Source organism: Rhinoraja longicauda, chromosome 32 (genome assembly GCF_053455715.1).
Source record: "Rhinoraja longicauda isolate Sanriku21f chromosome 32, sRhiLon1.1, whole genome shotgun sequence".
In the NCBI taxonomy this organism is placed as follows: domain Eukaryota; kingdom Metazoa; phylum Chordata; class Chondrichthyes; order Rajiformes; family Arhynchobatidae; genus Rhinoraja; species Rhinoraja longicauda.
In genome coordinates, this window is record NC_135984.1 from 5,653,210 (window position 1) to 5,681,122 (window position 27,913).

General features: G+C 48.3%; 1 protein-coding gene across 2 annotated transcripts in view; it reads left to right on the top strand.

The window, feature by feature from the left end:
* sidt2 (SID1 transmembrane family, member 2) overlaps positions 1-27,913 on the top strand; it is a 61,016-nt gene that overhangs the window by 19,347 nt on the left and 13,756 nt on the right. For both annotated transcript variants that reach the window (XM_078426972.1, XM_078426973.1), the window contains 12 exons: positions 1,118-1,183; positions 2,697-2,790; positions 4,309-4,364; positions 13,134-13,205; positions 14,258-14,329; positions 15,334-15,449; positions 17,444-17,517; positions 19,385-19,451; positions 21,509-21,582; positions 22,268-22,391; positions 24,417-24,534; positions 26,241-26,377. In XM_078426972.1, the coding sequence (XP_078283098.1) occupies positions 1,118-1,183; positions 2,697-2,790; positions 4,309-4,364; positions 13,134-13,205; positions 14,258-14,329; positions 15,334-15,449; positions 17,444-17,517; positions 19,385-19,451; positions 21,509-21,582; positions 22,268-22,391; positions 24,417-24,534; positions 26,241-26,377 (1,070 nt within the window). The remainder of the gene's footprint in view (positions 1-1,117; positions 1,184-2,696; positions 2,791-4,308; positions 4,365-13,133; positions 13,206-14,257; positions 14,330-15,333; positions 15,450-17,443; positions 17,518-19,384; positions 19,452-21,508; positions 21,583-22,267; positions 22,392-24,416; positions 24,535-26,240; positions 26,378-27,913) is intronic.

Here is a 27,913-nt window from a genome sequence, read left to right on the forward strand (position 1 = left end):
AATGGGTGACGTTTCGGGTCGAGAATCCTCCTTTGGGCCTCAACCTGAAACGTCACCCATTCCTTCTCTCCAGAGACGCTGCCTGCCCCGCTGAGTTACTCCAGCATTTTGTGTCTATCTTTGGTTTAAACCAGCATCTGCACTTCCTTCCTGCACGCCTCGATCTGATAGTTCTGCATTTGTCTTTCACCTTCTTCTCCCATCTGGCAAATGGTCCAAAAGTGTGAAAACGCAAAGCTCCAGATTCAGGGACAGTTTCTTCCCAGCTGTTATCAGGCATCTGAACCATCCTACCATCAACTAGAGAGCGGTCCTGAGCTCCCATCTACCTCATGGAAAGACCCTTGGACTACCCTTGGTGGACTTTTCCTTGCACTAAACTTTATTCCCTTTATCATGTATCTGGACACTGTGGATGGCACAAACGTAATCATGTATAAGACAATAACTGCAGATGCTGGTACAAATCGAAGGTATTTATTCACAAACTGCTGGAGTAACTCAGCAGGTCAGGCAGCATCTCAGGAGAGAAGGAATGGGTGACGTTTCGGGTCGAGACCCTTCTTCAGACTGATGTCAGGGGGCGGGACAAAGGAAGGATATAGGTGGAGACAGGAAAATAGAGGGAGATCTGGGAAAGGGGGAGGGGAAGAGAGGGACAGAGGAACTATCTAAAGTTGGAGAAGTCGATGTTCATACCACTGGGCTGCAAGCTGCCCAGGCGAAATATGAGGTGCTGTTCCTCCAATCTCTGGTGGGACTCACTATGGCACTGGAGGAGGCCCATGACAGAAAGGTCAGACTGGGAATGGGAGGGGGAGTTGAAGTGCTCAGCCACCGGGAGGCCAGTTTGGTTAACGCGGACCGAGCGCAGGTGTTGAGCGAAGCGATCGCCGAGCCTGCGCTTGGTTTCGCCGATGTAAATAAGTTGACATCTGGAGCAGCGGATGCAATAGATGAGGTTGGAGGAGGTGCAGGTGAACCTCTGTCTCACCTGTATCATGTAATCATGTTTTGTCTTTCTGCTGACTGGTTAGCACGCAACAAAAGCTTTTCACTGTACACATGACAATAAACTAAACTCTCTCTCTCTCTCTCTCTCTTTTGCTCTCGTCAGATGAGCCAATGGGCCAGGGAAATCGGAGCAAGATTCTGACTGTGACTGTGGTGCCAGCTGTGACTTGTAAGTAGGTCGGCTTGGAGTGTTTCCATGTTTGGAGACAGTCTCTCCAACCGCTTTTTAAAAGCAACTCAAGTGCCAGAGATAGACACAAAATGCTGGAGTAACTCAGCGGGACAGGCAGCATCTCGGGAGAGAAGGAATGGGTGACGTTTGGGGTCGAGACCCTTCTTCAGACGGTATATATGTAGGGAGTGGTTGGGGAAAGTGGGATAACATGGAACTAGCGTGAACGGGTGATCGTGGTCTCAGTGGGCTGAAGGGCCTGTTTCCAGGAAGCAGGGTCTCGACCCGAAACGTCACCCATTCCTTCTCTCCAGAGACGCTGCCTGTCCCACTGAGTTACTCCAGCAGTTTGTGTCAATCTTTGGTGTAATCCAACATCTGCAGTTCCTTCCTGCGCATTTCACGTGCCAGGGATTTTGTGTTGGAGTAAACATTTAAATTTTAGTTTCATTTTTAATTGATTTTTCAAGCATGAAAGATTTCATTTCCATAAGGGACACAAGTGAACCAGATGGGATTTAGTGACAATTCAACAGTGTGCCGACTTCACTGCCTCTTGCTCAGTGTTTAAAGTTGCCCAATGGCACTGTTGGGATTTGAACCCATGATACATGTTGAGGAACCATTAGCCCTGGTGTCTGGATTATTCGTCCAGTGATATAACTACTGGTTTATTTATTTTTTTAAACATCTTATCAGAGGATTATGGGGAGAAGGCAGGAGAATGGGGTTAGGAGGGAGAGATAGATCAGCCATGATTGAATGGCGGAGTAGACTTGATGGGCCGAATTGCCTAATTCTGATCCTATCACTTTTGATCTTATGATCTACTGTGTTAGCATTAGTTAATGCTCTGAGTCAAAGATAGAGTTCATAAGTTCATGACTTACTAACCAACCCGCCTATGTTTATGTCCATGTCATACATATAGATTTATTTAGATTTAGAGATACAGCGCAGAAACAGGCCCTTCGGCCCACCGGGTCTGCGCCGCCCAGCGATCCCAGCACATTAACACTATCCTACACCCACTACGGACAATTTTTACATTTACCAAGCCAATTAACCTACGTACCTGCACGTCTTTGGAGTGTGGGAGGAAACCGAAGATCTCGGAGAAAACCCACGCAGGTCACGGGGAGAACGTACAAACCCCGTACAGACGGCGCCCGTAGTCGGGATCGAACCCGAGTCTCCGGCGCTGCATTCACTGTAAGGCGGCAACTCTACCGCTGCGCCACCGTGCCACCCAGCGGCATATATTTATATATATATATATATATCACATTAATTTGTGAAGGAAAAAAAAAACTGCAGATGCTGATTAAAATCGAAGGCAGACAGACTGAAGTCAGACTGAAGAAGGGTCTCGACCCGAAACGTCACCCATTCCTTCTCTCCCGAGATGCTGACCGTCCCAGCTGAGTTACTCCAGCATTTTGTGTCTACATTCATTTGTGACGTACCATACTTTGATCCTGCAACTCTCCTCTTGTGTTCCCTCTGGCAGCTTTGACCTATGTCAAAGGGGTGATCTTCAGTCTTGGGATCTTCCTGGCATTTTACCTGCTCACACTGCTCATCGCTTGCTGGGAACACAACAGGTAAGAGAGTTGCTGCAAATGTTTGCATCTTTCACACACGTGCGATCCCACAGCGGCCCATCGTTTTTTTTTTTTTTTAATGGATACTGCAACTAAAATGTCGTTACCTTTCCTGTTGCGATGTCGATAGGGGTCGCCAACCGTCCCGTATTGGCCGGGACATCCCGTATTTTGTCCCGTACGGGACCGCCCTTGTCCCGTATTAGTAGGGTTGCCAACTTCCTCGCTCCCAAATAAGGGACAAGGGGCGACGTCACCGCCCCGTGCCCCCACATGACCTCACCCAGCCAGCGGCTCCCGCTCCACCAATGGCGGCCGCCATTGGTGGAGCGGGAGCACGTGGCCGCTGGCTGGGCGAGGTCACGTGGGGGCGCGGGGCGGTGACGTCACCTTGTCCCGTATTTGGGAGCGAGGAAGTTGGCAACCCTAGGTGCAGTATAGCTGAGGGCTTGGAAAGGAAGTTGTTTTCTGGTGAAAATCTCTACGAGAATGTCTTTTGAAAACTGCATTGTGGACTTGCACTCCACATTCCACCCTTTATCTTGTATTTTCACTGAATGTACCTGTTATCCTGCATTTGCACTAAACCTTCTTCCCTTTAACCTGTAATTGTTCACTCTGGGCGGGTTGATTGCCATCAGTTCAGTTCAATTCAGTTTATTGTCACGTGTACCGAGGTACAGTGAAAAGCTTTTGTTGCGTGCGATCCAGTCAGTGGAAAGACAACGCATGATTGCAATCAAGCCATTTTCAGTGTATAGATAGATACATGATAAAGGAATAAAATTTAATGCATGGTAAAGTCCGATCAAAGATAGTCCAAGGGTCACCAATGTGGTAGATGGTAGTTCAGCACTGCTCTCTGGTTGTGGTAAGACATAAACTGTCATGTATTGTCTTTCCGCTGACTGGTTAGCACGCAACAAAAGCTTTTCATTGTACCTCGGTACACGTGACAATAAACTACACTAAACTAAACTAACTACACTTGTAGGCTTGTATATACTGGAATTTAGAAGGATGAGAGGGGATCTTATCGAAACGTATAAGATTATTAAGGGGTTGGACACGTTAGAGGCAGGAAACCTGTTCCCAATGTTGGGGGAGTCCAGAACCAGGGGCCACAGTTTAAGAATAAGGGGTAGGCTATTTAGAACGGAGATGAGGAAAAACTTTTTCGGTCAGAGAGTTGTGAATCTGTGGAATTTTCTGCCTCAGAAGGCAGTGGAGGGCAATTCTCTGAATGGATTCAAAAGAGCTAGATAGAGCTCTTAAGGATAGCGGAGTCAGGGGGTATGGGGAGAAGGCAGGAACGGGGTACTGATTGAGAATGATCAGCCATGATCACAGTGAATGGTGGTGCTGGCTCGAAGGGCCGAATGGCCTCCTCCTGCACCTATTGTCTATTGTCTAATAAATTAACCTAAACTAACTACACTAAATGTCTGCATGCACTGTCTTCAAATACATTGCCTGATGATCATGTTTAGTGATCTTGCTTTTCAAATTCCTCCTCAGGCAGCAAAAGAAAAGAGAACGTCTGCTGGGCAAACTGTCCCCTCCGGATCAGTGCGGTAACTAAGAACATCATTTTCCTCTCTTTGGAGAATGGATCTGTGTATTTTGTTTCTGTAGTTTCCACAGGAAAACAGCTTGCATTAGGTAGGGGTTTCCGTGCCTCTCCAGGGCAGTTCCCACTAGAGCCGGGATCCAGAATGCGTTGCGTGTGTGTTTCCAACGTTCTCCCGTGCAGCCAGGGGCAGCGGTAGAGTTGTTGCCTCAGAGCACCAGAGACCTGGGTTTGATCCTGACTACGGGTGCTGTCTGTACAGAGTTTGTACGTTCTCCCCGTGACCTGCCTGTGTTTTCTCCCACACTCCAAAGCCGTACAGGTCTGTAGGTTAATTGGCTTGGTTTAATTGTAAATTGTCCCTGGTGTGTGTAGGATAATGTTAGTGTGCGGGGATCGCGGGTCGGTGCGGACTCGGTGGGCCGAAGGGCCTGTTTACGCGCTGTATCTCTAACCTAAAGTAAGCAGACTGCCAGTGCCAACAAGGCAGTGCACTGAGACGCTGGTGGCTGGGAGACACATCACAGGGATGAAACGCTAGCATTCATGGCCTGGGCCTTTGGAGGATTTAGCATGGAGAGGTAACCCAACTGATATATCTGACCTACGTATAGCTGGGGTCATTCCAGAGACCAAGGACTTCAACCGTCTGCAGCTCCCAGTGTTGTCCTGGGGCAGAGCTGGCAGTGAGGTGCCATCTCTCAGAGGTGGCACTACCACAGCGCCTTTAGTGTGTTACTGCCTCGTCCGACTTCCACCTACACAACTGCCTGAGGTTGCCGACGGTCTCCAGGGGCATTAACACAGACACACTCTTTCCTTTAAGGTGAACAAAGCTCATCTGCGACAGCTTCTGGGCAGAACTGATGCCCCTCATCCGTGGGATATTCTACTTTAACCACTATCTACTCGCTGTGAGGTATTGGCTTTCTTCCTGGGATACTGCACCCTGGAATGTGCACAATCCTTTACGATAGCTCAGCTTCAGTTTTATAACCAAAGAGACCACATGCATTTTTAGAAGCTCTCTGAACTTCACCCATCACCTTCGAAGAATGTGTACACATGTGTACCCCAGGTCTCCCTGTCCCTAAGCTGTCTCTAAACTAGTTACATAGAACAGCACAGCCTCAGCCCACACTGTTTGTGTCATTCTCAGATAGACGCAAAGTAACTCGGCGGGTCAGGCAGCATCTCTGGAGAAAAAGGATGGGTGACGTTTTGGGTCGGGACCTGTCCTCAGACTCAAGAAGGGTCCTGACCCAAAACATCACCCATCAATTTTTGTCCAGAGATGCTGCCTGACCCGCCGAGTGACTCCAGCATTGGTCTCTTGTTTCTCTGGTGAAGAAGGACGGTTGGCGTTTCAGTTTGGGACCCATCTTAGAGTCATAGATTGATACAGTGTGGAAACAGGCCCTTCGGCCCCACTCGCCCACACCGGCCAACAATGTCCCAGCTCCCCAAGTCCCACTTGCCTGCGCTTGGTCCATAACCCTCCAAACCTGTCCTATCCATGTACCTGTCCAACTGTTTCTTAAACGATGGGATAGTCCCAGCCTCAACTACCTCCACTGGCAGCTTGTTCCATACACTGCAATCTTCTATTGTAATTCTCTGTCTCCCCAATATGTATACCTGGGCGATTTCTCTTCCACTGCAAAGTAAGACTACTAAACGCTGTGCTATGTTTCTATGTTACACGTTTATCTTTTCTCTCCCTCACTGGTGAGTCTGAACAGTAATTCTTTTCCTTTTGTATTTTTTGGCTGCTGGTCTCTCCGGCTACAGATCCATTGTTAGGTAAGGCTCATCACTTTATGGTAAAGCGTGGGGGAGCTTGGGCCAGGCTCGGGCAGGTTGGCATTCAGTCATCGTGTGCTGGGGCACCAGTTTGAAATGTTTGCTCTTTGCTCTGCACGGCCCACATCGTAATGCAAACTGAGACACAGAATGGAATTGGCTAATGGAGACTGAGACACCATTATTGTCTCAAACTAAGAATTCTGTGACACGGAATGGAATGGAACTCGTCAGGAGTGTAACAAAATACTTTCCACTGAGAACATAGAATATACACCGATCAGCCAAAACATTATGACCACTGACGGGTGATGTGAATAACATTGATTATCTTGTTACAATGGCACCTGTCAAGGGGTGGGATATATTAGGCAGCAAGTGAACAGTCAGTTCTTGAAGTTGATGTGTTGGGTGCAGGAGAAATGGGCAGGAGTAAAGACCTGAGCGACTTTGACAAGGGCCAAATTGTTATGTCCAGACGACTGGATCAGAGCATCTCTGAAAAGGCAAGGCTTGTGGGGTGCTCCCGGTCAGCAGTGGTGAGTACCGACCGACGGTGGTCCGAGGAGGGACAAACCACAAACCGGCGACAGGGTGTTGGGCGCCCAAGGCTCATCGATGCGCGAGGGCAACGAAGGCTATCCCGTCTGGTCCGAACCGACAGAAGGTCGACTGTGGCACAAGTCCCAGAAATTTTTAATGGTGGTCACGGGAGGAATGTGTCACAATACACAGTGCATCGCACCCTGCTGCGTATAGAGCTGCACACGGAGGACCAACAGCATATTAGGCAGGTGGTCATAATGTTTTGGCTCATCAGGTCATAATGTTTTGGTGTAGAACAGTGCAGCACAAGAACACAATGTCAGTGCCAAACATGATGCCAAAACCATCTACCTGCACATAACCCATATGTGCGGCACGGTGGCGCAGCGGTAGAGTTGCTGCCTTACAGCGAATGCAGCGTCGTAGACTCAGGTTCCATCCTGTCTACGGGCGCCGTCTGTACGGAGTTTGTACGTTCTCCCCGTGACCCGCGTGGGTTTTCTCCGAAATCTTCGGTTTCCCCCCACACTCCAAAGACACACAGGTTTGTAGGTTAATTGGCTGGGCAAATGTAAAAAAAATTGTCCCTAGTGTGTGTAGGATAGTGTTAATGTGCGGGGATCACTGGTCGGCGCGGACACGGTGGGCCGAAGGGCCTGTTTCCGCGCTGTATCTCTATATCTAAATCTACAACAAAAAAATCCCCATTGCCTACATATCCATGTACCGATCTAAAAGTCTTTTTTAAATGCCACAAGAACATCTGCTTCGACCACCACCCCCCCAGCAGCACATTCCAGGCATCCACCATCACCTGTGTAGGAAATACCTGCCCCACCCATCTCCTTTCATCTTTGCCCCTCTCACCATAAAGCTATGCTGTCCATCGTTTGAGTTTCTATCCTGGGGGGAAAAAAGCTTTTGACTGTCTACCCTATCTATGCCTCCCATAATTCTGTCAGGTTTCTCCTCAAACTCTTGCATCCAAGAGAAAACAATCCGACCTCTCCCTGTAGCAAATGTGGAGTAAATCCCTCTGGAGGTGGCAACAATGCCACTTGCCCACCATGCCCACATGCTGAGAAATGGACGCACACACTGGAGAGATGCTCAGGGGCATGTAGCGTGTCCTTTTATATCAAGACGGTGTAGCAGCAGGTACAGCGGCAGAGACAATAGACAATAGGTGCAGGAGGAGGCCATTCGGCCCTTCGAGCCAGCACTGCCATTCAATGTGATAATGGCTGATCATTCTCAATCAGTACCCCGTTCCTGCCTTCTCCCCTGACTCCGCTATCCTTAAGAGCTCTATCTAGCTCTCTCTTGAATCCATTCAGAGAATTGGCCTCCACTGCCTTCTGAGACCTAGGTTTGAACCTGACCTCGGGCGCTGTCTGTGTGGAGTTTGTGCGTTCTCCCTGTGACCTCGTGGGTTTCCTCCGGGTGCTCCGGTTTCCTTTCACATTCCAAAGACGTGCAGTGTGTAGTATGGAATGGTACTTTATGGTACTGCACCTTATTTGCCATGTGCACCGAGGTACAGTGAAATTCATTTTTGTAAACACTTCGGTACAAGCATCACTATACATAAGCACTTAGATTCATTCTCCTCTGCAAAGTTGCCCCTAGTATGTAAGGAGTGGATGAGAAAGTGGGATAACCTGGAACTGGTGTGAAAGGGTGATCGTGGAGCCGGTGGGCCGAAGGGCCTGTTTCCATACTCTATCTCTAGAAGATAAGCGTAAGGTGGGATTGAAGGAGTTCGTCCCCAGTGTGTGTCCGGGGTGAGTGGACAGACCTGACACTTCTTCCCTGCATAAGACCGACGGCAAGTGCAAAGCTATTGCCAATTTGGTCAATGCTTCCGAACCTTCCTGACATTAAAAATAAATGAGCTGACCGGGAGATATCCGGTTCCCAGGCTGGGTTACGACAGATCGATGCAAGTGAAGGTCGCCAAAAATGCCCACATTTAACCTGACTTGTAGTGCGTGCTTCTGTGGCTGATGTTTGTGCCGCACAGTCCTCTCTGTAGGAGACTTATCTCACCTTGTGATCCGATTATTATCCTTTAACAATATCAGACATCCAAACTCCACAATGGGAGGGTGAGGGGGGGACCTCAACGAAACGTACCGAATAGTGAAAGGCCTGGATAGAGTAGATGTGGAGAGGATGTTTCCACTGGTGGGAGAGTCTCGGACCAGAGGTCACAGCCTCAGAATTAAAGAACTAAAGTTTGTTTAGGAAGGAGATGAGGAGAAATCTCTTTAGTCAGAGGGTGGTGAATCTGTGGAATTCATTGCCACTGAAGGCTGTGGAGGACAAGTCAATGGAGGTTTTTAAGGCAGAGATAGATAGATAGATTCTTGATTAGTACGGGTGCCAGGGGTTATGGGGAGAAGGCAGGACAATGGGGTTAGGAGGGAGAGATAGATCAGCCATGATTGATTGGTGGAGTAGTCTTGAAGGGCCAAATGACCTTTCATTTCACTGCACATCTTGTATGTGTATGTGACAAATAAACTTGACTTGACTTGACTTGGCCTAATTCTGCTCCAATCACCTATGACCCTTATGAAATCCATTTAAAGCTTTATTTATACCGGGACAACCGCACACTAAAACTGGATTATTTTGCAATCCCCTGTCTTTATCGCTCGTCTGTTTATACCCAGCTGCCTGGGCCCCGAGTTTAACAATTTCCATATTAAACCTTTCTGACCTCTCTTGGTCCCTTTATGCTGTTTCTTTAAAAAAAAAACACAGTCCTCTGACTAAGCTTTCAGTTGCCTTTCGTAGAACGTAGAGCAGTACAGCACAGGAACAGGCCCTTTGGTGCATGCCAAAGATAAAGGCATGATAAACTAATCTCCTCCGCCTGCACATGATCCATGACCCTCCATTCCCTGCATATCCATGTGCCAATCTAAAAGCCTCTTAAACGCCACTATCGTATCTGCCTCCACCAGCACCCCCTGGCAGCGCGTTCCAGGCACCCACCACCCTCTGTGCAGAGAATCTTGTCCCACCCATCTTCTTTAAACTTTGCCCCTCTCACCCTAAAGCCATGCCCTCTCGTCTTTGACATGTGCACCCTGGGAGAAAGGTTCTGACTGTCTACCTTATCACTGCCTCTGTTAATCTTAGATATAGATACTTTTATCAGGTCTCCCCTCAATCTCGGATGTTCCAAGAAAAGACAATAGACAATAGGTGCAGGAGGAGGCCATTCGGCCCTTCGAGCCAGCACCGCCATTCAATGTGATCATGGCTGATCATTCTCAATCAGTACCCCGTTCCTGCCTTCTCCCCATACCCCCTGACTCCGCTATCCTGAAGAGCTCTATCTAGCTCTCTCATGAATGCATTCAGAGAATTGGCCTCCACTGCCTTCTGAGGCAGAGAATTCCACAGATTCACAACTCTCTGACTGAAAAAGTTTTTCCTCATCTCCGTTCTAAATGGCCTACCCCTTATTCTTAAACTGTGGCCTCTGGTTCTGGACTCCCCCAACATTGGGAACATGTTTCCTGCCTCTAACGTGTCTAACCCCTTAATAATCTTGTACGTTTCGATAAGATCCCCTTTCAAAAGAAACCCAAGTTTCTTCAACCTCTCCTTCTAGCTAATAACCCCCAATGCAGGCAGCATTGTGGTGAACCTCCTCAGCACCCTCTCAAAACCCTCTACATCCTCCCTGTAACGGGGTGCCGTACACAATACTCCACATCTTCCCTGTATAGTCCTGTCACATTCCGTTTGATAATGCTCCTGTGAAATGTCATGGGGAAGGTTATCTCTGATAGTCTCTCGTGTTGTATAACGGGCTGCCCAGTGACACAGCGGTAGAGTTACTGCCTCACGGTGCCAGAGACCCAGGTTCGATCCTGACCTCGGATGCCGTCTGTGTAGCGTTTGCACGTTCCCCCTGTGACCATGTGGGGTTTTTTCTGGGCGCTCCGGTTTCCTCCCACGTCCCAAAGACTTGGGTTTGTAGGTTAACTGGCGTTTGTAAATTGTCCCTAGTGTGTAGGATGCAGATCTAGTGTATGGGGGGGGTCTGGTCGGCGTGGACTCAGTGGGCCGAGGGGCCTGTTTCCACGCTGTATCTCTAAACTAAAATAAAAGCCAAGATTTCCACAAATGGTGTTGCAATTAAAACCAACAACCAACTCCTCTAGCGTGTCCTATTTTACCACAGGCATTGACCCAGTTACAAGTTATAACAATGTTAAGTGTGTCTTTGCTAATTCTGAAGTCAATACAAAACTAGAACTTAAGTGCTTGCAAAACCGTGGCCACCAGCTGTTTATTTTCTATCCAACATTATCAACGTCATTTTAAATACTTTAAATCAGCCAACAGCTAACTGCCTGTTTTCCTTCTTGGCCCTCTGTTGTTTGTACGAGGGCTAAATATTGACCAACGTCAGTCAAATTTGCCATAATTCTTCAGTAATTGAGGAGATATTGACCAGCTCAATGGGGGGGGGGGGGAGGGGAGGGGAGGGGGGAGTTTAAAGAGTGATAATCCAAGTCATTTTGGTCAGGAGCTGATGTTGGACGTCCTAACATTTTACCACCCCTCCCCCACACACAGTCTTGTTGCATGTCTGCTATCTGTAACTCTGACACACCCTTGCTAATTAATTTATTGGAGACATCCACTTGCCAATGAGCCTAACTGGCTGCACAAGGCCCTTTCATCTCTTCCTTCTTGGCAGGCTGTCCACGTCCTTTTGGTTGGCCAATTAAGTCACTCAAAAGGGAATCCATTGTGTCAAAGTCCAACTTAATCAAACAAAGTCCAATTTACAAAGTCGAACTGAGCCAAGTCATGCTCTGATGAGACACTGGGAGTTTTTAAATAAGTGCACCAGATCCATATTTGTCCTGGGTCATCGTTATTTTTGCTCCCAGTGAGAGATATCACGAGGGACAGGGAAGCTTCACTTTGGGCGGCACGGTGGCGCAGCGGTAGAGTTGCTGCCTCCCAGCGCCACAGACCCGGGTTCGATCCTGACTACAGGTGCTGTCTGTCCGGAGTTTGTACATTCTTCCTGTGACCGCGTGGGTTTCCTCTGGGATCTCCGTTTATTCCCACTCTCCAAAGGCGTGCAGGTTTATAGGTTAATTGGCTTCGGTAAAAAATGCAAATTGTCCTTCGTGTGTGCAGGATAATGTTAGTGTGTGGGGATCGCTGGTCGGTGTGGGCTGAAGGGCCTGTTTCCGCGCTGTATCTCTAAACTAAACAAAACAAATATGGCCCTCGCCCTCTTGATCAAGGGTTCACTCCCAGGCTGAGATGTTGTCATGCCTCCGCCATTTTCAATTCGATCTGCCTCTGCTGTAAGATCTGAATGTAAGACCGGGCCGGGCATGTTTCACCTGGCGATTGTCCACCATCCACCACAAACTCAACAAAGGTGATGGCAAAAGAACAACCTGTTCCACACTCAATATTTCCACTGAGGTAACTGGAGGAATAAAAAAAGAGGTTGGACACGTTAGAGGCAGGAAACATGTTCCCAATGTTGGGGGAAGTCCAGAACAAGGGGCCACAGTTTAAGAATAAGGGGTTGGCCATTTAGAACTGAGATGAGGAAAAACATTTTCAGTCAGAGAGTTGTGAATCTGTGGAATTCTCTGCCTCAGAAGCCAATTCTCTGAATGCATTCAAGAGAGAGCTGGATAGAGCTCTTAAGGATAGCGGAGTCAGGGGGTATGGGGAGAAGGCAGGAACGGGGTACTGATTGAGAATGATCAGCCATGATCACATTGAATGGCGGTGTTGGCTCGAAGGGCCGAATGGCCTCCTCCTACACCTATTGTCTATTGTCTAAAGTGCTGGAGTAACTCAGTGGATCAGGCAGCATCTTTGGATCCATGGAACATGGATGGGTGATGTTTCGGGTCAGGGCCCATTTTCAGATTGATGAACTGGAACTAATAATGACTAGAATAGTTGATAACTTTTGAAACAACTGATGATAACTCGAAGAATAATTGGGATGAAGGAAGGAGGCCTTGTCTATTGGCCTGATCGTGCTACTGGCCACGTCTGCTGGTAGACAGAGACCTTTGTATTATCATGTAATAAAAAGGAACAATAGATATTGGTTTTAGACACAAAATGCAGCGGGTCAGGTAGCATCTCTGGAGAAAATGGAGAGGAGGCGTTTCGGGTCAGGACCATTCTTCAGACTGATGAAAGTAAACATGAATCTGAAGAAAGGTCCCAACCCCAAACGCCACTTGTCTATTTTCTCCAGAGATGCTGCCTGACCCGCTGAGTTACTCCAGCGTTTTGTGTCTATCCTTTGTGTTATCAGTGTGGTTTGGGACAGGATGGTGTTTCCACATAGAATCACATGTTGTCTTCCACGGTTTCTTTAAAACTCTGGCACTGTGTTTTATTTCAGCGGGCAGTTACAGTTCGCAGAGTTCTGACCTCTACACTGGAAGTCCAGCCTGTCCAAGCTACGGATCCTTTGGTAAGTCCAGCTATTGATAATGTATGATGGGGGTACAACTGCATTAGGGCATTAGTCACCTCGAAACCCATGGGTATTAATCCCCAGTGGGGAAAATTAGCGGGGGAATCTTAGCTCGGGAGATTAGTTTCCTCTAACTGACCAGTCTAAAGAAGAAGCTCCCATCAGTATTGTTAACCATGATACATATTGTAAAAGTCCACCTGCTTTATTGTCAGTTAGGCAAGGAAATCGGGTTCAGTTGAATTTAGTCTATTGTCACGTGTACCGAGGTACAGTGAAAAGCTTTTGTTACGTGCTAGCCAGTCAACGGAAAGACGATCCATCATTACAATCGGGCTGTCCACAATGCACAAATACATGATAAAGGGGATAATGTGAATGACATTTAGTGCAAGATAAAGTCCAGTGAAGCCCGATTAAAGATAGTCCGAGGGTCTCCGATGGTATTGATAGTAGCTCAGCTCCTGAGTCTCCAGGAGGTTTGCAAGCACTGGGTTCAGTTAGCCCAAACTTTCCAATCCACGTTCTCGTCAAGAAACTCTGCAAGATGATCCATATTTTGGCAGCGTAAAGGATTAAACCTCTGGGCATCGTATCTCGAGTTCAATGAAGAGGTGGGGATTGGGTACTGTTTCGGTCTGCGTTTTTTGTTTGTTATTAAAGCAATGATTTGGCTCAATGGGCCCCTAACAAAGGCCAGTCAAGACCCCATCACTGATGTGTGCAGAAAGAATGGGGCAGCACAGTGCCCTGGCAGAGCTGCTGCCTTACCTTGCTGAGACCCAGGTCCCCACTCATTGGTGGAACACATCATGGAAACGGGCGTGGGGGGGGGGGAGTTATAATTTGTAGTTGTTCAAGAAATTAATTCAAATTATATAGTCGTATAAGATGGAGGCAGACCCTTCTGCCCAATGTCCACGCCAAAAAGATGCCTATTTTATACTCGCCCCATTTGCTTGTGTTTGACTCGTACCCCGCTCAACCTTTCCAATCCACGTACACATCCAAGTGCCTTTTAATTCTAAGCTCTCCGTTATCTGTTGCAGAGAACGGCTCCAGTCTTGGTTCCAAGGCTGTTACAGACAGCGTAGAGTCCGATTCCACCTACGGCTACATGGGTAAGGTGACAACCGCTTCCCACAGCAGCGTGCGTTCGTAGGTCGTAGGAGCAGAATTGGGCCACACGGCCCATCGAGTCCACTGCCATTCAATCCCGGTTGATCTAGCTTTCCCTCTCCTGCCTTAACCTTTAATAACCCTTGACACCCGTACTAGTCAAGAATCTGTCAATCGCTGTGTTAAAAATACCCAAAGACTTGGCCTCCACAGTCATCTGTGGCAATGAATTCCATAGATTCACCACCCTCTGACTAAATAAATTCCTCCTCTCCTTTCTGTAGATACTTCCTCTTAATCTGAAGCCGTTCCCTCTGGTCATAGACTCTCCCACGGGTGGAAATATCCTCTCCCCATCCACTCCATCCAGGCACATAACCCTATACGGACTCGAGATTAACTCGTGCCGCAGGGTCATCCAAGTGTACGTGTACTCCTGATGCAAAGAACATTTCACAGGCAATGGGGCAAGACATAGTGCTGCAAAACCTTCTCTTCAAACAGATGTGTTTCAAGAGTTAGACACAAAATGCTGGAGTCCCTTCTTCAGACTGAAAGTCACGGGAAAGGGAAACGAGAGATATAGACGATGATGTAGAGAGATATATAATAAAGGAATAAGAGCTATGCTAAAAAGTAACAGTGACGAAGGAAACAGGTCATTGTTAGCAGTAGCCAGGTGAGAACTAGGCTAGAAATCGGGGAAAAAAAAGATCAGTTTAGTTTAGAGATACAGCAGGAAAACAGGCCCTTCGACCCACTGTCCATGCCGACCAGCGATCCCCGCACACTAACACCATCCAACACGCACTTGGGCCAATTTACAATTTTACCGAAGCCAATTAATCTCCAAACCTGTACGTCTTTGAGGTGTGGGAGGATCCCGGAGAAAACCCTCGCGGGTCACGAGACTTTACACCCTTCATCCTTGCTCGGATCCTTGGGCTGCCATGTGTTTGCACCAATGTACCCCTCCCCCCCTCCCTTCGCCTTGTTGCCCTCACAGAGCGCCCCCTGGAGAACGTGGTCCGCCCACGCCTCGATTCCCTCAGCTCCATCGAAGAAGACGAGTACGACACACTGGCGGACATCGATTCTGACAAGAACGTCATCAGAACCAAGGTGGGTGAGCTGGGAGTTCATCACGACAGGAGCAGAGTTAGGCCATCCGGGAATATGAATGGAAACCTGCGGATTTATTAAAGTTTCAAAGTAATCAATGCCACACAAATTGCCACAAGGTCATAAGTGATAGGAGCAGCATTAGGCCATTCGGCCCACCAAGTCTACTCCGCCATTCAATCATGGCTGATCTATCGAGGCACGGTGGCGCAGCGGTAGAGTTGCTGCCTTACAGCGAATGCAGCGCCGGAGACTCAGGTTCGATCCTGACTACGGGCGCCGTCTGTACGGAGTTTGTACGTTCTCCCCGTGACCTGCGTGGGTTTTCTCCGAGATCTTCGGTTTCCTCCCACACTCCAAAGACGTACAGCTATGTAGGTTAATTGACTGGGTAAAATGTAAAAATTGTCCCTAGTGTGTGTAGGATAGTGTCAATGTGCGGGGATCGCTGGGCGGCGCGGACCCGGTGGGCCGAAGGGCCTGTTTCCGCGCTGTATCTCTAAATCAAAAAATCTCTCCCTCTCAACCCCATTCTCCTGCCTTCTCCCCATAACTTCGTACAGCCCGCACTCAGCAAGAATCTATCAATCTCCGCCCTAAACATATCCATTGACTTGGCCTCCACAGCCGTCAGTGGCTAGACAGCCGCAGTCTCAGGAAGCAGCCGTCTCTGGAAGGAGTAGAGATGTTTAAATGTTTAGTCCAACACAACATCTCTGCACAAAATGTGTAGGAAAGAACTGCAGATGCTGGGTTACACCAAAGATAGACCCAAAATGCCGGAGTAGCTCGGCGGCACAGGCAGCATTTCTGGAGAGAAGGAACGGGTGACGTTTTGGGTTGGGACCCTTTTTCTCCTGGGTAGAGGGGCCCTCGTTACTCCAGCTGGCGCTCCGCTCGTTTGAAGGAAAGCGCGGTGAAACCGATGACAAAAATACCACAAGTGCGTGAGGGAGAGATATAGGAGGTCCTTCCTTCCCGCTGCTGTGAGACTGCACAACCAGCACTGCTCCCAGCAGACGAGACAACAATAGTAACAGTTAAGAACACACAGAAAACTGATGACAATTTATCCTTGTCTTTACTTTTATTTATAATGCCTTGCTATCCACTTTGCTGCTGTAACACTGTAAATTTCCCCGGTGTGGGACAAATAAAGGAATATATTATTATTATATTATTTTTTATAGCGTCTTTCACAGCAGGAAGTGTCGAAGCTGAAGTCACTGTTATAATGCACGAAACGCAGAACCAAATTATTTACTTATTTTAACTGGCTTTTCATTGTTATTTTACACAACTTCACGCTGCCTCGGCATGTCCAGGCCAGCAGCATGATCAAGGACCAGTCTCACCCCCGTTCAAACCCTCTTCTCCCCTCTCCCATCAGGCAAGGTGCAAACCCACACCTCCAGATTCTGGGACAGTTTCTTCCCAGCTGTTATCAGGCAACTGAACCATCCTATCACCAACTAGAGAGCGGTCCCGACCTCCCATCTACCTCAGTGGAGACCATTGGACTATCTTTGATTTGGACTTTACTGGACTTTATCTTGTTCCTGTATCTGTACACTGTGAACAGATTGATTGGTATCATGTGTAGTCTTTTCGTAGACTGGAAAGCACGCAACAAAAAATCTTTTCACTGGATCTTGGTGCACGTAACAGTAATAAACTAAACTAGAAAAACGTTTTGTCAATAAAGAATTATGTCAGTTTTTCACTGTAACTGCCCCCCTCCATTCCTCACCATCATTTACCTTTTGATTCTAAATTTTAATAACAAATATCATATGTTCAAAACCTTGTATGAACCAGTAGGGTAAGTGAATGAATAATTGATTGAGTTCCTGTAGCGACCAGCATTACAGGTTTCACTGTGAAGGGGATTAAGTGCTGATCGATGCACACAGGCCAGGACTAGGCACAAAGAAAGAGCAACAAACCTTTTTTTAAAAAGAAAGAAAAGATATTTCTCTCTTTTCCATTTGCAGAAGTTTCTGTACGTCTCCGATCTCTCCCGGAAGGACAAGCGTGTTCTCAGTAAAAAGTACAAGATCTACTTCTGGTGAGTCGGTTCTCTGATACGGGGAAGTTGGCAAACTTGTATTTTCTGCTCATTCCCACCAATTTTATCTTCCTCCCACCTCAAAGCGCAAGGACGTACAGTGTGGTGTGTACGGTGAATTACAGGCAGCAGGCCTGATTCTGATTCACTCGGTGATATCAGTAGCAGGCATGACACTTGGCGAAGGGGAGATGTCGGGACCCTCCTCATTCATTCATCCCCTTCCCCACTCGTGGCACACTGAAGGGCTATGGATACTACAAACCAGCAGCCAGAGATAAGTTCATGCTCATATGTGACTGAAGCAGAATTAGGCCATTCAGCCCACTGAGTCCACTCCGCCATTCAATCATGGCTGATCTATCTCTCCCTCCTAACCCCATTCTCCTGCCCCATTCTTCACCCCATAACCCCTGACACCCATACTAATCAAGAATCTATCTATCTCTGCCTTAGAAATATCCACTGATTTGGCCTCCGCAGCCTTCTGTGGCAATGAATTCCGCAGATTCACCAGCCTCTGACTAATAAAACTTTCTCGTCATCTTCTTCCTAAAGGAACGTCCTATAATTCTGAGGCTGCCAGCTCTGGTCCTCGACTCTCCCACTAGTGGAAACATCCTCTGCACATCCACTCTATCCAGGCCGCTCACTATTCAAAGCCGCCATTTAATGTCACCGTTTAATTCAATACTAGAGTAGTGGGAGACTTGTGCTAGCACCACTTGACTGGCTCCTGTAACTCTACCACTTGAAAGAAATGGCGCGGCAGTAGATTTGCTGCCTCACAGCGCCAGAGACCCGGGTTTGATCCTGACTACAGGTGCCGTCTGTACAGAGTTTGTACGTTCTCCCCGTGACCTGCGTGGGTTTTCTCCGGGTGTTCCGGTTTCCTCCCACACTCCAAAGACGTACAGGTTTGTAGGCTAATTGGCTTTGGTAAAATTGTAAATTGTCTCGAGTGTGTGTGGGATAATGTGAGTGTAGGATAGTGTTAGTGTACGGGGATCGCTGGTCGGCGCAGACTCAGTGGGCCGAAGGGCCTGTTTCTGCGCTGTCTCTCTAAACTAAACTAAGAAACAGAAAATTATTATTGGTTCAGGCAGCGTCTGTGGAAACAGAAATAGAGTTAACATTTCAGGTCAAAGCCCCTTATCAAAACTCCATGCACCACATCACTCTTTGCAGTCATCTTGTGCTCTTAGGGTGCTGCATTAAATACTTGCTGCATCATCTGGCAAGAACACTGGTGTTGAGGAAGCAGTATTGCAGTCTCCATTGCATGGCATCTTTTTATAATTCTATGTGACCCATCGTCATTCTGTTCAAACAAAGAACTGCAGATGCTGGTTTATACCAAAGTCAGACACAAAGTGCTGGAGTAACTCAGGGGGTCAGGCAGTCTGAATAAGGGTCACGACTCGAAACGTCGCCCATTCTTTTTCTCCAGAGATGCTGCCTGACCCGCTGAGTTACTCCTCTTATACTTATAAATAAAGTTCTATTGTATTGTACCGTATTAGTATTCCTTGGTATTTATTCACAAAATGCCGGAGTAACTCAGCAGGTCAGGCAGCATCTCGGGAGAGAAGGAATGGGTGACGTTTCGGGTCGAGACCCTTCTTCCAGCATTTTGTGACCCATTCCTTCTCTCCCGAGATGCTGCCTGACCTGCTGAGTTACTCCAGCATTTTGTGAATAAATACCTTCGATTTGTACCAGCATCTGCAGTTATTTTCTTATACTACCTAGTATTCCTTGGTAGATCAGGTAGCCAGCACCAGTACTTCATGGTATCCGCTCTCAGGATGGTAATGGAATATTTTGGTGCACAGGAGTTGATGATCATCTTGTTTTTCTGTGGCAGGAACATTGTAACCATCGCGGTTTTCTATGCCTTGCCGGTGATTCAGCTGGTGATTACATATCAGACGGTAAGGAGCTGAATTATTCACACTATTGCAGGCTGCTTTGGCATTCGTGCACTGGAGTTTCATGTTGGGAATGCGCGTCTTGGCTGTGGGCGTTGAAGGCTCTAAGCGTGGGTCTAGGTGGGTGTTGCAGTTTAAAGGTGGATTTTACAAATGGGTTAACATGGCGGAATGAGGAGTTAATGCTTCACAATCCTGTGGTAGAGTCAAAGAGTCATACAACGTGGAAACAGGCCCTTCAGCCCAACTTGCCCACACCAACTAACATGTCCCATCTACACGAGTCCCACCTGTCTGTGTTTGGCCCATATCCCTCTAAACCTGTCCTATCCATGTACCTCTCCAAATGTTTCTTAAACGTTGCGATAGTACCTGCCTCAACTACCTTCTCCGGCAGCTCTTTCTGTGTGAAAAAGTTGTCCCTCAGGTTCCTATTAAATCTTTTCCCCACTCACCTTAAATCTACGTCTTCCGGTTCCATTGCGTTATATTTTCAGTACTGACATCGGAGGTCCCAATGATCAGACGTGGGTGGGGAGATGGCAGGAGAATGGGGTTAGGAGGGAAAGATTCATCAACCATGATTGAATGGCGCAGTAGACTTGATGGGCCGAATGGCCTAATTCTGCTCCTATCGCTTATGGACTACTGGGCAGGCCAGGACACACAACTGCAGGGGAGAAACATGGGGAGAGAAGTGAGAAACATAAATGGCCGGTCCGATACAAACGGTACAAACTTCACCTGAAGGTTAGGATTAGGGTTAGGAAACAGCCCTTGACAAACATCTGGTGGTTTTTGAGGATGTAATGCGTGGTCACGATAAGGGATGCGGTATTCTTGGAGCTGCAGAAAGTGTCTGACAAAGACCCCAGGAATAGTTAAACTCAGTGGTGTTGCGGCTAATGTCATGGGTTAGATTGAAAGTTGAGCAGACAGGAAAATTCTAACATGAATAAATGGTCTGTTTTGTGTGGCAGGCAGTATTTCGATGGCGCGAAGTGTTCGGCCCTCTGCTATTTAAAGTGTTCAGTATCGATAGGACTGAGGCTACAGTATGTTATGTCTTGAAGTTTACTGATAACACTAAGCTGGCTGGGACTATCAGTTGTGGGAAGGATGTAAAGAGACTTAGAGTGAGGGAAGGAACTGCAGATGCTGGTTTACACCGAAGACAGACACATACTGTAACACTGGAGTAACTCAGCGGGACAGGCAGCATCTCTGCAGAGAAGACGTACAGGTATGTAGGTTAATTGGCTGGGTAAAATGTAAAAATTGTCCCTAGTGGGTGTAGGATAGTGTTAATGTACGGGGATCGCTGGGCGGCACGGACTTGGTGGGCCGAAAAGGCCTGTTTCCGGCTGTATATATATGATATGATATGATATGATATGAAGGGATGGGTGACGTTTCGGGTCGAGAGACCCTTCTTCAGACTGACTCAGGACTTGAGGGACTAAGCAACTGGAAGAGATTGAGCAGGCTAGGGCTCTATTCCTTGGAGTGCAGAAGGATGAGTGGCAATCTTATCGAGGTGAACAAAATCATGAGAGGAATAGATCAGGTAAATGCACACAGTCTTTTGCCCAGAGTAGGAATTGTGAAGCAGTGGACATAGGTTTAAGGTGAAGGGGGAAAGATTTAATGGGAACCTGAGGGGTAACTTGTTTACATAAGGAGGAGGTGGGTGGATGGAACAAGCTGCTGGAGGAGGTAGTTGAGGCTGGGACTATCGTAACGTTTAAGAAACATTTAAACAGGTGCATGGATGGGCTACATTTAGAGGGATATGGGCCAAAAGCAGGCAAATGGGACTAGTGTAGATGGGGCATGTTGGTCAGTATGGGCAAATTGGGCTGAAGGACCTGTTTCCACGCTGTAGGACTCTAAGACTTGTCCTGCAGTCTGATAGTTTTGGGTCTGGATTTTGCAATGCTTGGATCAGGAATTTTTGATCACGTTGTGGGATTGTGAAGAGTTCAGTCCCAATCGAATGATCTGATGTCTCCGAGAACGGGCGGTGGCTGCTGGACTCATTGATTGTTTTCCTCTGACAGGTTTTCAATATCACAGGGAATCAGGACATCTGTTACTACAACTTCTTATGCGCTCATCCTTTGGGAGTGCTGAGGTCAGTGGTCATACCTACGCGACCGTGCCATCCTATTTGATGGGGTTTCCTTTGCAGAGGTCATAGAGAGAGAGAGAGAGAGAGAGTCTGCACGGAGTTTGTACGTTCTCCCCGTGACCTGCGTGGGTTTTCTCCGAGATCTTCGGTTTCCTCCCACACCACAAAGACGTACAGGTATGTAGGTTAATTGGCTGGGCAAATGTAAAAATTGTCCCTAGTGGGTGTAGGACAGTGTTAATGTGCGGGGATCGCTGGGCGTCGGTGGGCTGAAGGGCCTGTTTCCGCGCTATATCTCTAAATCTTAAAAAATCTAAAAATGAGGGGCCTGGAGAGTGATAGGTGGATACAGACAGAGGAGGGGGATGGAGGACAAAGAACAGAGATGAAAAGGCAAAAGACGTGAGGTGCGGAGGAAGGAATATGTGTGGAAGCGGGGGCTATGGGTACGTCCAGCGGGATGCAGGGGAGGGGGAGGAAGGAAGGGCAATATGTAGATTATTTACCTGAGAAACATCACCTCTCCATGTGATGCTGCCTGACCCATTACTCCAGCACTCTGTGTCCTTTTGTGCATTAACCAGCATCTGCAGTTCCTGGCTTCCACACTTCAATGTGATGTTATCTGTTCATGCGTCTGCGTGTTCATCACTAACTCCTGGTCATTTTGTGCTCTTTGCTCCAACAGTGCATTCAATAATCTCCTGAGTAACCTTGGCTACCTGATGCTGGGCCTGCTGTTCCTTTTCATTGTCCTGCAGCGCGAGATCCTCCACAAACGAGCCCTGATGCGGAACGACGTCTGTGCCCTGGTATAAACCCGGTCGAACCCCTACTGCTTGTTTAACCCCCGGTTACCGTACAATGCAGCTGATGGCAATGAACAGTTTTGGGAACCCCCACGGAAATCCTGGATGGAGTAGATGTGGAGTGGATGTTTCCACTAGTGGGAGAGCGTAGGAGGCAGAGGCCACAGCCTCAGAAGTAAAGGACGTGGCTTTAGGAAGGAGATGAGGAGGAATTTTGTTCGTCATAGGGTGGTGAATCTGTGGGATTCATTGCCACAGGAGGCTGCCGAGGCCACGTCAATGGATATTTTGAAGGCAGAGAAATAAAATCTTGATTAGTGCGGGTGTCAGGGGTTATGGGGTGAAGGCAGGCGAATGGGGTTAGGAGGGAGAGATAGATCAGCCATGATTGAATGGCGGGGTAGTCTTCATGGGCTGAATGGCCTAATTCTGCTCCTATCACACATGAACATTGGTGTTAAGGAGGGCACCACTCCATATTCAACCACTTTTTAGTTCATGAAATGATGCCTTGTCACATTATCACTCAAATACCTCTTGCAGGAAATGTCTTTGCTAACTTAAAATAGTCCTTTATGAAAATTGTGTACCTGAGCTAAAATAATAGATATATACATATCAAATGAAGCCATTAGGATTTTGTGAGTTTTAAAATGGAATTTGATGGCATCTTCAGACAGTTGTTCAGAGTGAATCAGTTGCTTTAGAGCTAGATAGAGCTCTTAAGGATAGCGGAGTCAGGGGGTATGGGGTGAAGGCAGGAACGGGGTACTGATTGAGAATGATCAGCCATGATCACATTAAATGGCGGCGCTGGCTCAAAGGGCTGAATGGCCTACTCCTGCACCTTTTGTCTTACCTGAATCGCGTGTAAGTCATTGGAGGAAGCCTGGATCTGGGCACGCAAGACTGAGATCCAACATGCGTAGGAAAAATAACTGCAGGTGTTGGTTTAAACCGAAGGTGGACACAAAAAGCTGGAGTAACTCAGCGGGTCAGGCAGCATCTCCGGAGAGAAGGAATGGGTGACGTCTCGACCCGAAATGTCACCCATTCCTTCTCTCCAGAGATGCTACCTGACCCGCTGAGTTTCTCCTGCTATTTGGGTCTACCTGAGACCCAACATGGTCGACGACTGCGAGAACTGCCAGCGGCAATAACTTTCATGAAGGGCCAGAGGCACTTCACAGGAGATCCCATCCCCTCCCCTCTCTGCGTTCCGCAGAGACCGTTCCCTCCGTAACTCCCTGGTCCACTCGTCCCTTCCTACCCAAACCACCCCATCCCCGGGCACTTTCCCCTGCAACCGCACGAGATGCAACACCTGACCCTTTACCTCCCCCCTCAACTCCATCCAAGGACCCAAACAGTCTTTCCAGGTGAGACAGAGGTTCACCTGCACCTCCTCCAACCTCATCTATTGCATCCGCTGCTCTAGATGTCAACTTATTTACATCGGCGAAACCAAACGCAGGCTCGGCGATCGCTTCGCCCAACACCTGCTCTCGGTCCGCGTTAACCAATCTGATCTCCCGGTGGCCGAGCACTTCAACTCCCCCTCCCACTCCCAGTCTGACCTTTCTGTCATGGGCCTCCTCCAGTGCCATAGTGAGGCCCACCGGAATTTGGAGGAACAGCACCTCATATTTCGCCTGCGCAGCTTGCAGCCCAGCGGTATGAACATCGACTTCTCCAACTTTAGACAGTTCCTCTGTCCCTCTCTTCCCCTCCCCCTTCCCAGTTCTCCCTCTATCTTCCTGTCTCCACCTATATCCTTCCTTTGTCCCACCCCCCTGACATCAGTCTGAAGAAGGGTCTCGACCCGAAACGTCGCCCATTCCTTCTCTCCCGAGATGCTGCCTGACCTGCTGAGTTACACCAGCATTTTGTGAATAAATACCTTCGATTTGTACCAGCATCTGCAGTTATTTTCTTATAAAAGACATTGATCAGTTGGAGTCAAGGTTGAAGTCGCCGGTGGCAGAGTTGGTTTAACTTTAAGCAACATTATCTGTGTCTGACTTGCAGGAATGTGGAATCCCGAAACACTTTGGGCTATTTTACGCGATGGGAACTGCCCTGATGATGGAAGGGCTCCTCAGTGCCTGTTACCATGTGTGCCCAAACTACACTAATTTCCAGTTTGGTGAGCCTGCATTTATTTCTACCTAAACCAAGTGGACCCGTTGTACCTCGTGGTCCGGTATCTGTTATACCTTTGGTGAGACTCTGGACGGACTACGAGTACACGTGTTTAAAAGGTTACAATGCTGGAGCTTAACTCCAGGCTGTTTATTCCCTGGCCACCTGGAACCAGAGTGGCCGCCTAATCACATCATTACCTTATATACACGTTACTACACAGACAAACAAAGTAGTCCTTGTGATACAATAAAGTAGTCCCTACAATATCACAACAGACCCGTTGGGCCCAAACCTCTCCTGCATTGGTGCAGCACCCTCTCCTCCCCCCCTCCCCTCCTCTCCTCCCCTCCTCTCCTCCCCTCCTCTCCTCCCCCCCCCTCTCCTCCCCCCCCTCTCCTCCCCCCCTCTCCTCTCCCCCTCTCCTCCCCCCCTCTCCTCCCCCCCTCTCCTCCCCCCCTCTCCTCCCCCCCTCTCCTCCCCCCCTCTCCTCCCCCCCTCTCCTCCCCCCCTCTCCTCCCCCCCTCTCCTCCCCCCTTCTCCTCCCCCCCTCTCCTCCCCCCTCTCCTCTCCTCCCCCCCTCTCCTCCCCCCCTCTCCTCCCCCCCTCTCCTCCCCCCTCTCCTCCCCCCCTCTCCTCCCCCCCTCTCCTCCCCCCCCCTCTCCCCCCCCCTTCTCCTCCCCCCCTCCCCTCCCCCTTCCTCTCCCCCCATCCCCCTCAACCCCCCTTATCCTCTTCCCTCCCTCCCTAGGAGATAGATTTAAACTTTAAAATCTGAATAACTTTAAAAATATAAAACCGATTTCAATGAAACTTCTTCCATTAGCACAGTGAGTAAAGTGGGCCTAAAATTGTCGCGCTGTCGTGTACCGTTTTGGCTGTAGTTCAGGAGCAAACAAACAAACAAATGAGAGTTTTAGTGTATAGATGCCGAGAGATGGTAAAGTCCAAGAACAACAAGCATTGGGCCCAGAACCTGGTGCTTAAGAAGCTGTTTGGATCGGCACCTGGACACGCTGGCAATGGAGGGATATGGGCCATGTGCAGGCAGAAGGTATTAGGTTATCTTGGCATTATGTTTGGCAAGGCCGCTATAGGGCCAAGACTTGTTGCTGTGTGATGCTGAAGATAGACACAGAATGCTGGAGTAACTCAGCGGGACAGGCAGCATCTCTGGAGGAACGTCACCTATTCCTTCCCTCCAGAGATGCTGCCTGTCCCGCTGAGTTACTCCAGCACTTTGTGTCTATCTTTGGCGTAAACCAGCATCTGCAGTTCCTTCCTTCACCTGCTGCACTGTACCGTTCTGCGTTCTATAAAAGCATTTACAATGTACGAGGTTGTTCCTTCATTCCCACCCACTCCAAACTGGGAGGAATGTCGGAACGCCGGCAACTGCAGGTGCTGGAATCTGGAGCAAGAAATAAACTACTGGAGGAACTCAGCAGTAAGTGTGGATGGTCGACGTTTCATCCCTGCATCAGGTACAGATAGAGTTGCTGCCTCACAGCGCTGGAGACCCGGGCTCCATCCTGACTGCGGGCGCTGTCTGTGCGGAGTTTGTACGCTCTCCCCGTGACCTGCGTGGGTTTTCTCCGGGTGCTCCGGTTTCCTCCCACACTCCAAAGACGTGCAGGAGGTCCATTTTAACTCTCGGTGGAAGGAGGCTTTTCCCAGTTGTGGTGATGCCTCTCTCTGTTTGGTTCACAGACACGTCCTTCATGTACATGATAGCCGGCCTGTGCATGCTGAAACTCTACCAGAAGCGCCACCCTGACATCAATGCCAGCGCCTACTCTGCCTACGCCAGCCTTGCCTTGGTCATCCTCATCTCTGTCTTAGGAGTGGTGAGTTCATCTTCTCTGGGGAAAGGGAAGAAAACTGTGAATAATTGATGTTATCAAGACGAGGAGTTTAGATTTATGATTTAGAGATACAGCACAGAAACAGGCCCTTCGGCCCACCGGGTCCGCGCTGCCCAGCGATCCCCGCACACTAACACTATCCTACACCCACTAGGGACAATTTTTACATTTGCCCAGCCAATTAACCTACAAACCTGCACGTCTTTGGAGTGTGGGAGGAAACCGAAGATCTCGGAGAAAACCCACGCAGGTCATGGGGAGAACGTACAAACTCCGTACAGACGCCGCCCGTAGTCAGGATCGAACCTGAATCTCTGACGCTGCATTCGCTGTAAGGCAGCAACTCTACCGCTGCGCCACCGTGCCGCCTGGGGAACACAGTGGCATCAAGGAGCTTAAAGGGCCTGTCCCACTTTAGGCGATTTTAAGGTGACTGCCGGCCACTAGGCTGTCGCCGACAGTTCGCCGGAGTGTCGCAGGCATGATTGCGAGGAGTCTTCAAAGAATCCTAGTGGATCTCGGCCCGTCGCTGAGAAATCATCCGTTTGAAATTTCTCGGCGACAGCTGGCTTGTCGCCAGGTATCGTTGCTTATTGCGGGCGCTGTCGCATGCTGTCCCCAGGTTTGCTAGGTTCTCTTAGATGCATTTGGAAGCACGTAATATTAAAATAAATAAAGTCATTTCAAAATACTTGTGTTTAACCAATTTATTTACCGTCAGGACATTTGACAGGTAGATTGGAGGCGACAGTTTGACAGTCAGGTAAGCGTGGGAATTTTCGCGATGTTTATGGCCATCAGCCATTACATTTAAAGTGGGCTCCCAACCCAGATACGCAACCCAGAAACCAGATATGCATCTCCCTTACATTTTCAAAGAATGCCCACACACTTTTCACAAAAATCCACTTAACCACTTTTTAAAATATATATTTTTAATACAGCTATTAGTAAACTGGAAGTAAATCCAGTTTATGCCTTGTTACAGTGAAGCTTGGTTTCCAAGTAACCCGGGCAAGTTTTTTAAAATATCAAAACTCTCAAGTACTTACCGACTTGTCAGTGATTTCAGTGAAAATCAGGACGCCGGAGAAACATTGACAGCGTGGGTATTTCCGCGATGTTTATGGCCATCAGCCATTACATTTAAAGTAGGCTCCCAACCCAGATACGCAACCCAGAAACCAGATATGCATCTCCCTTACATTTTCAAAGAATGCCCACACACTTTTCACAAAAATACACTGAACCTCTTTAAAAAAAAAATTTTTTTAATACATCTATTAGTAAACTGGAAGCAAATCCTGTTTATTCCTTGTTACAGTGAAGCTTGGTTTTTAAGTAACCCATACAAGGTGTTATAGTTCAAAACTCTCAAGTACTTACCGACTTGTCAGTGATTTCAGCGAAAACCAGGACACCGGAGAAGCATTGACAGCGTGGGAATTTTTGCGATGTTTCCGAAGACGGTGTAATCTCGACCTGACTCGGCATTGTCGTGGTCATTGTCGTCGGGTA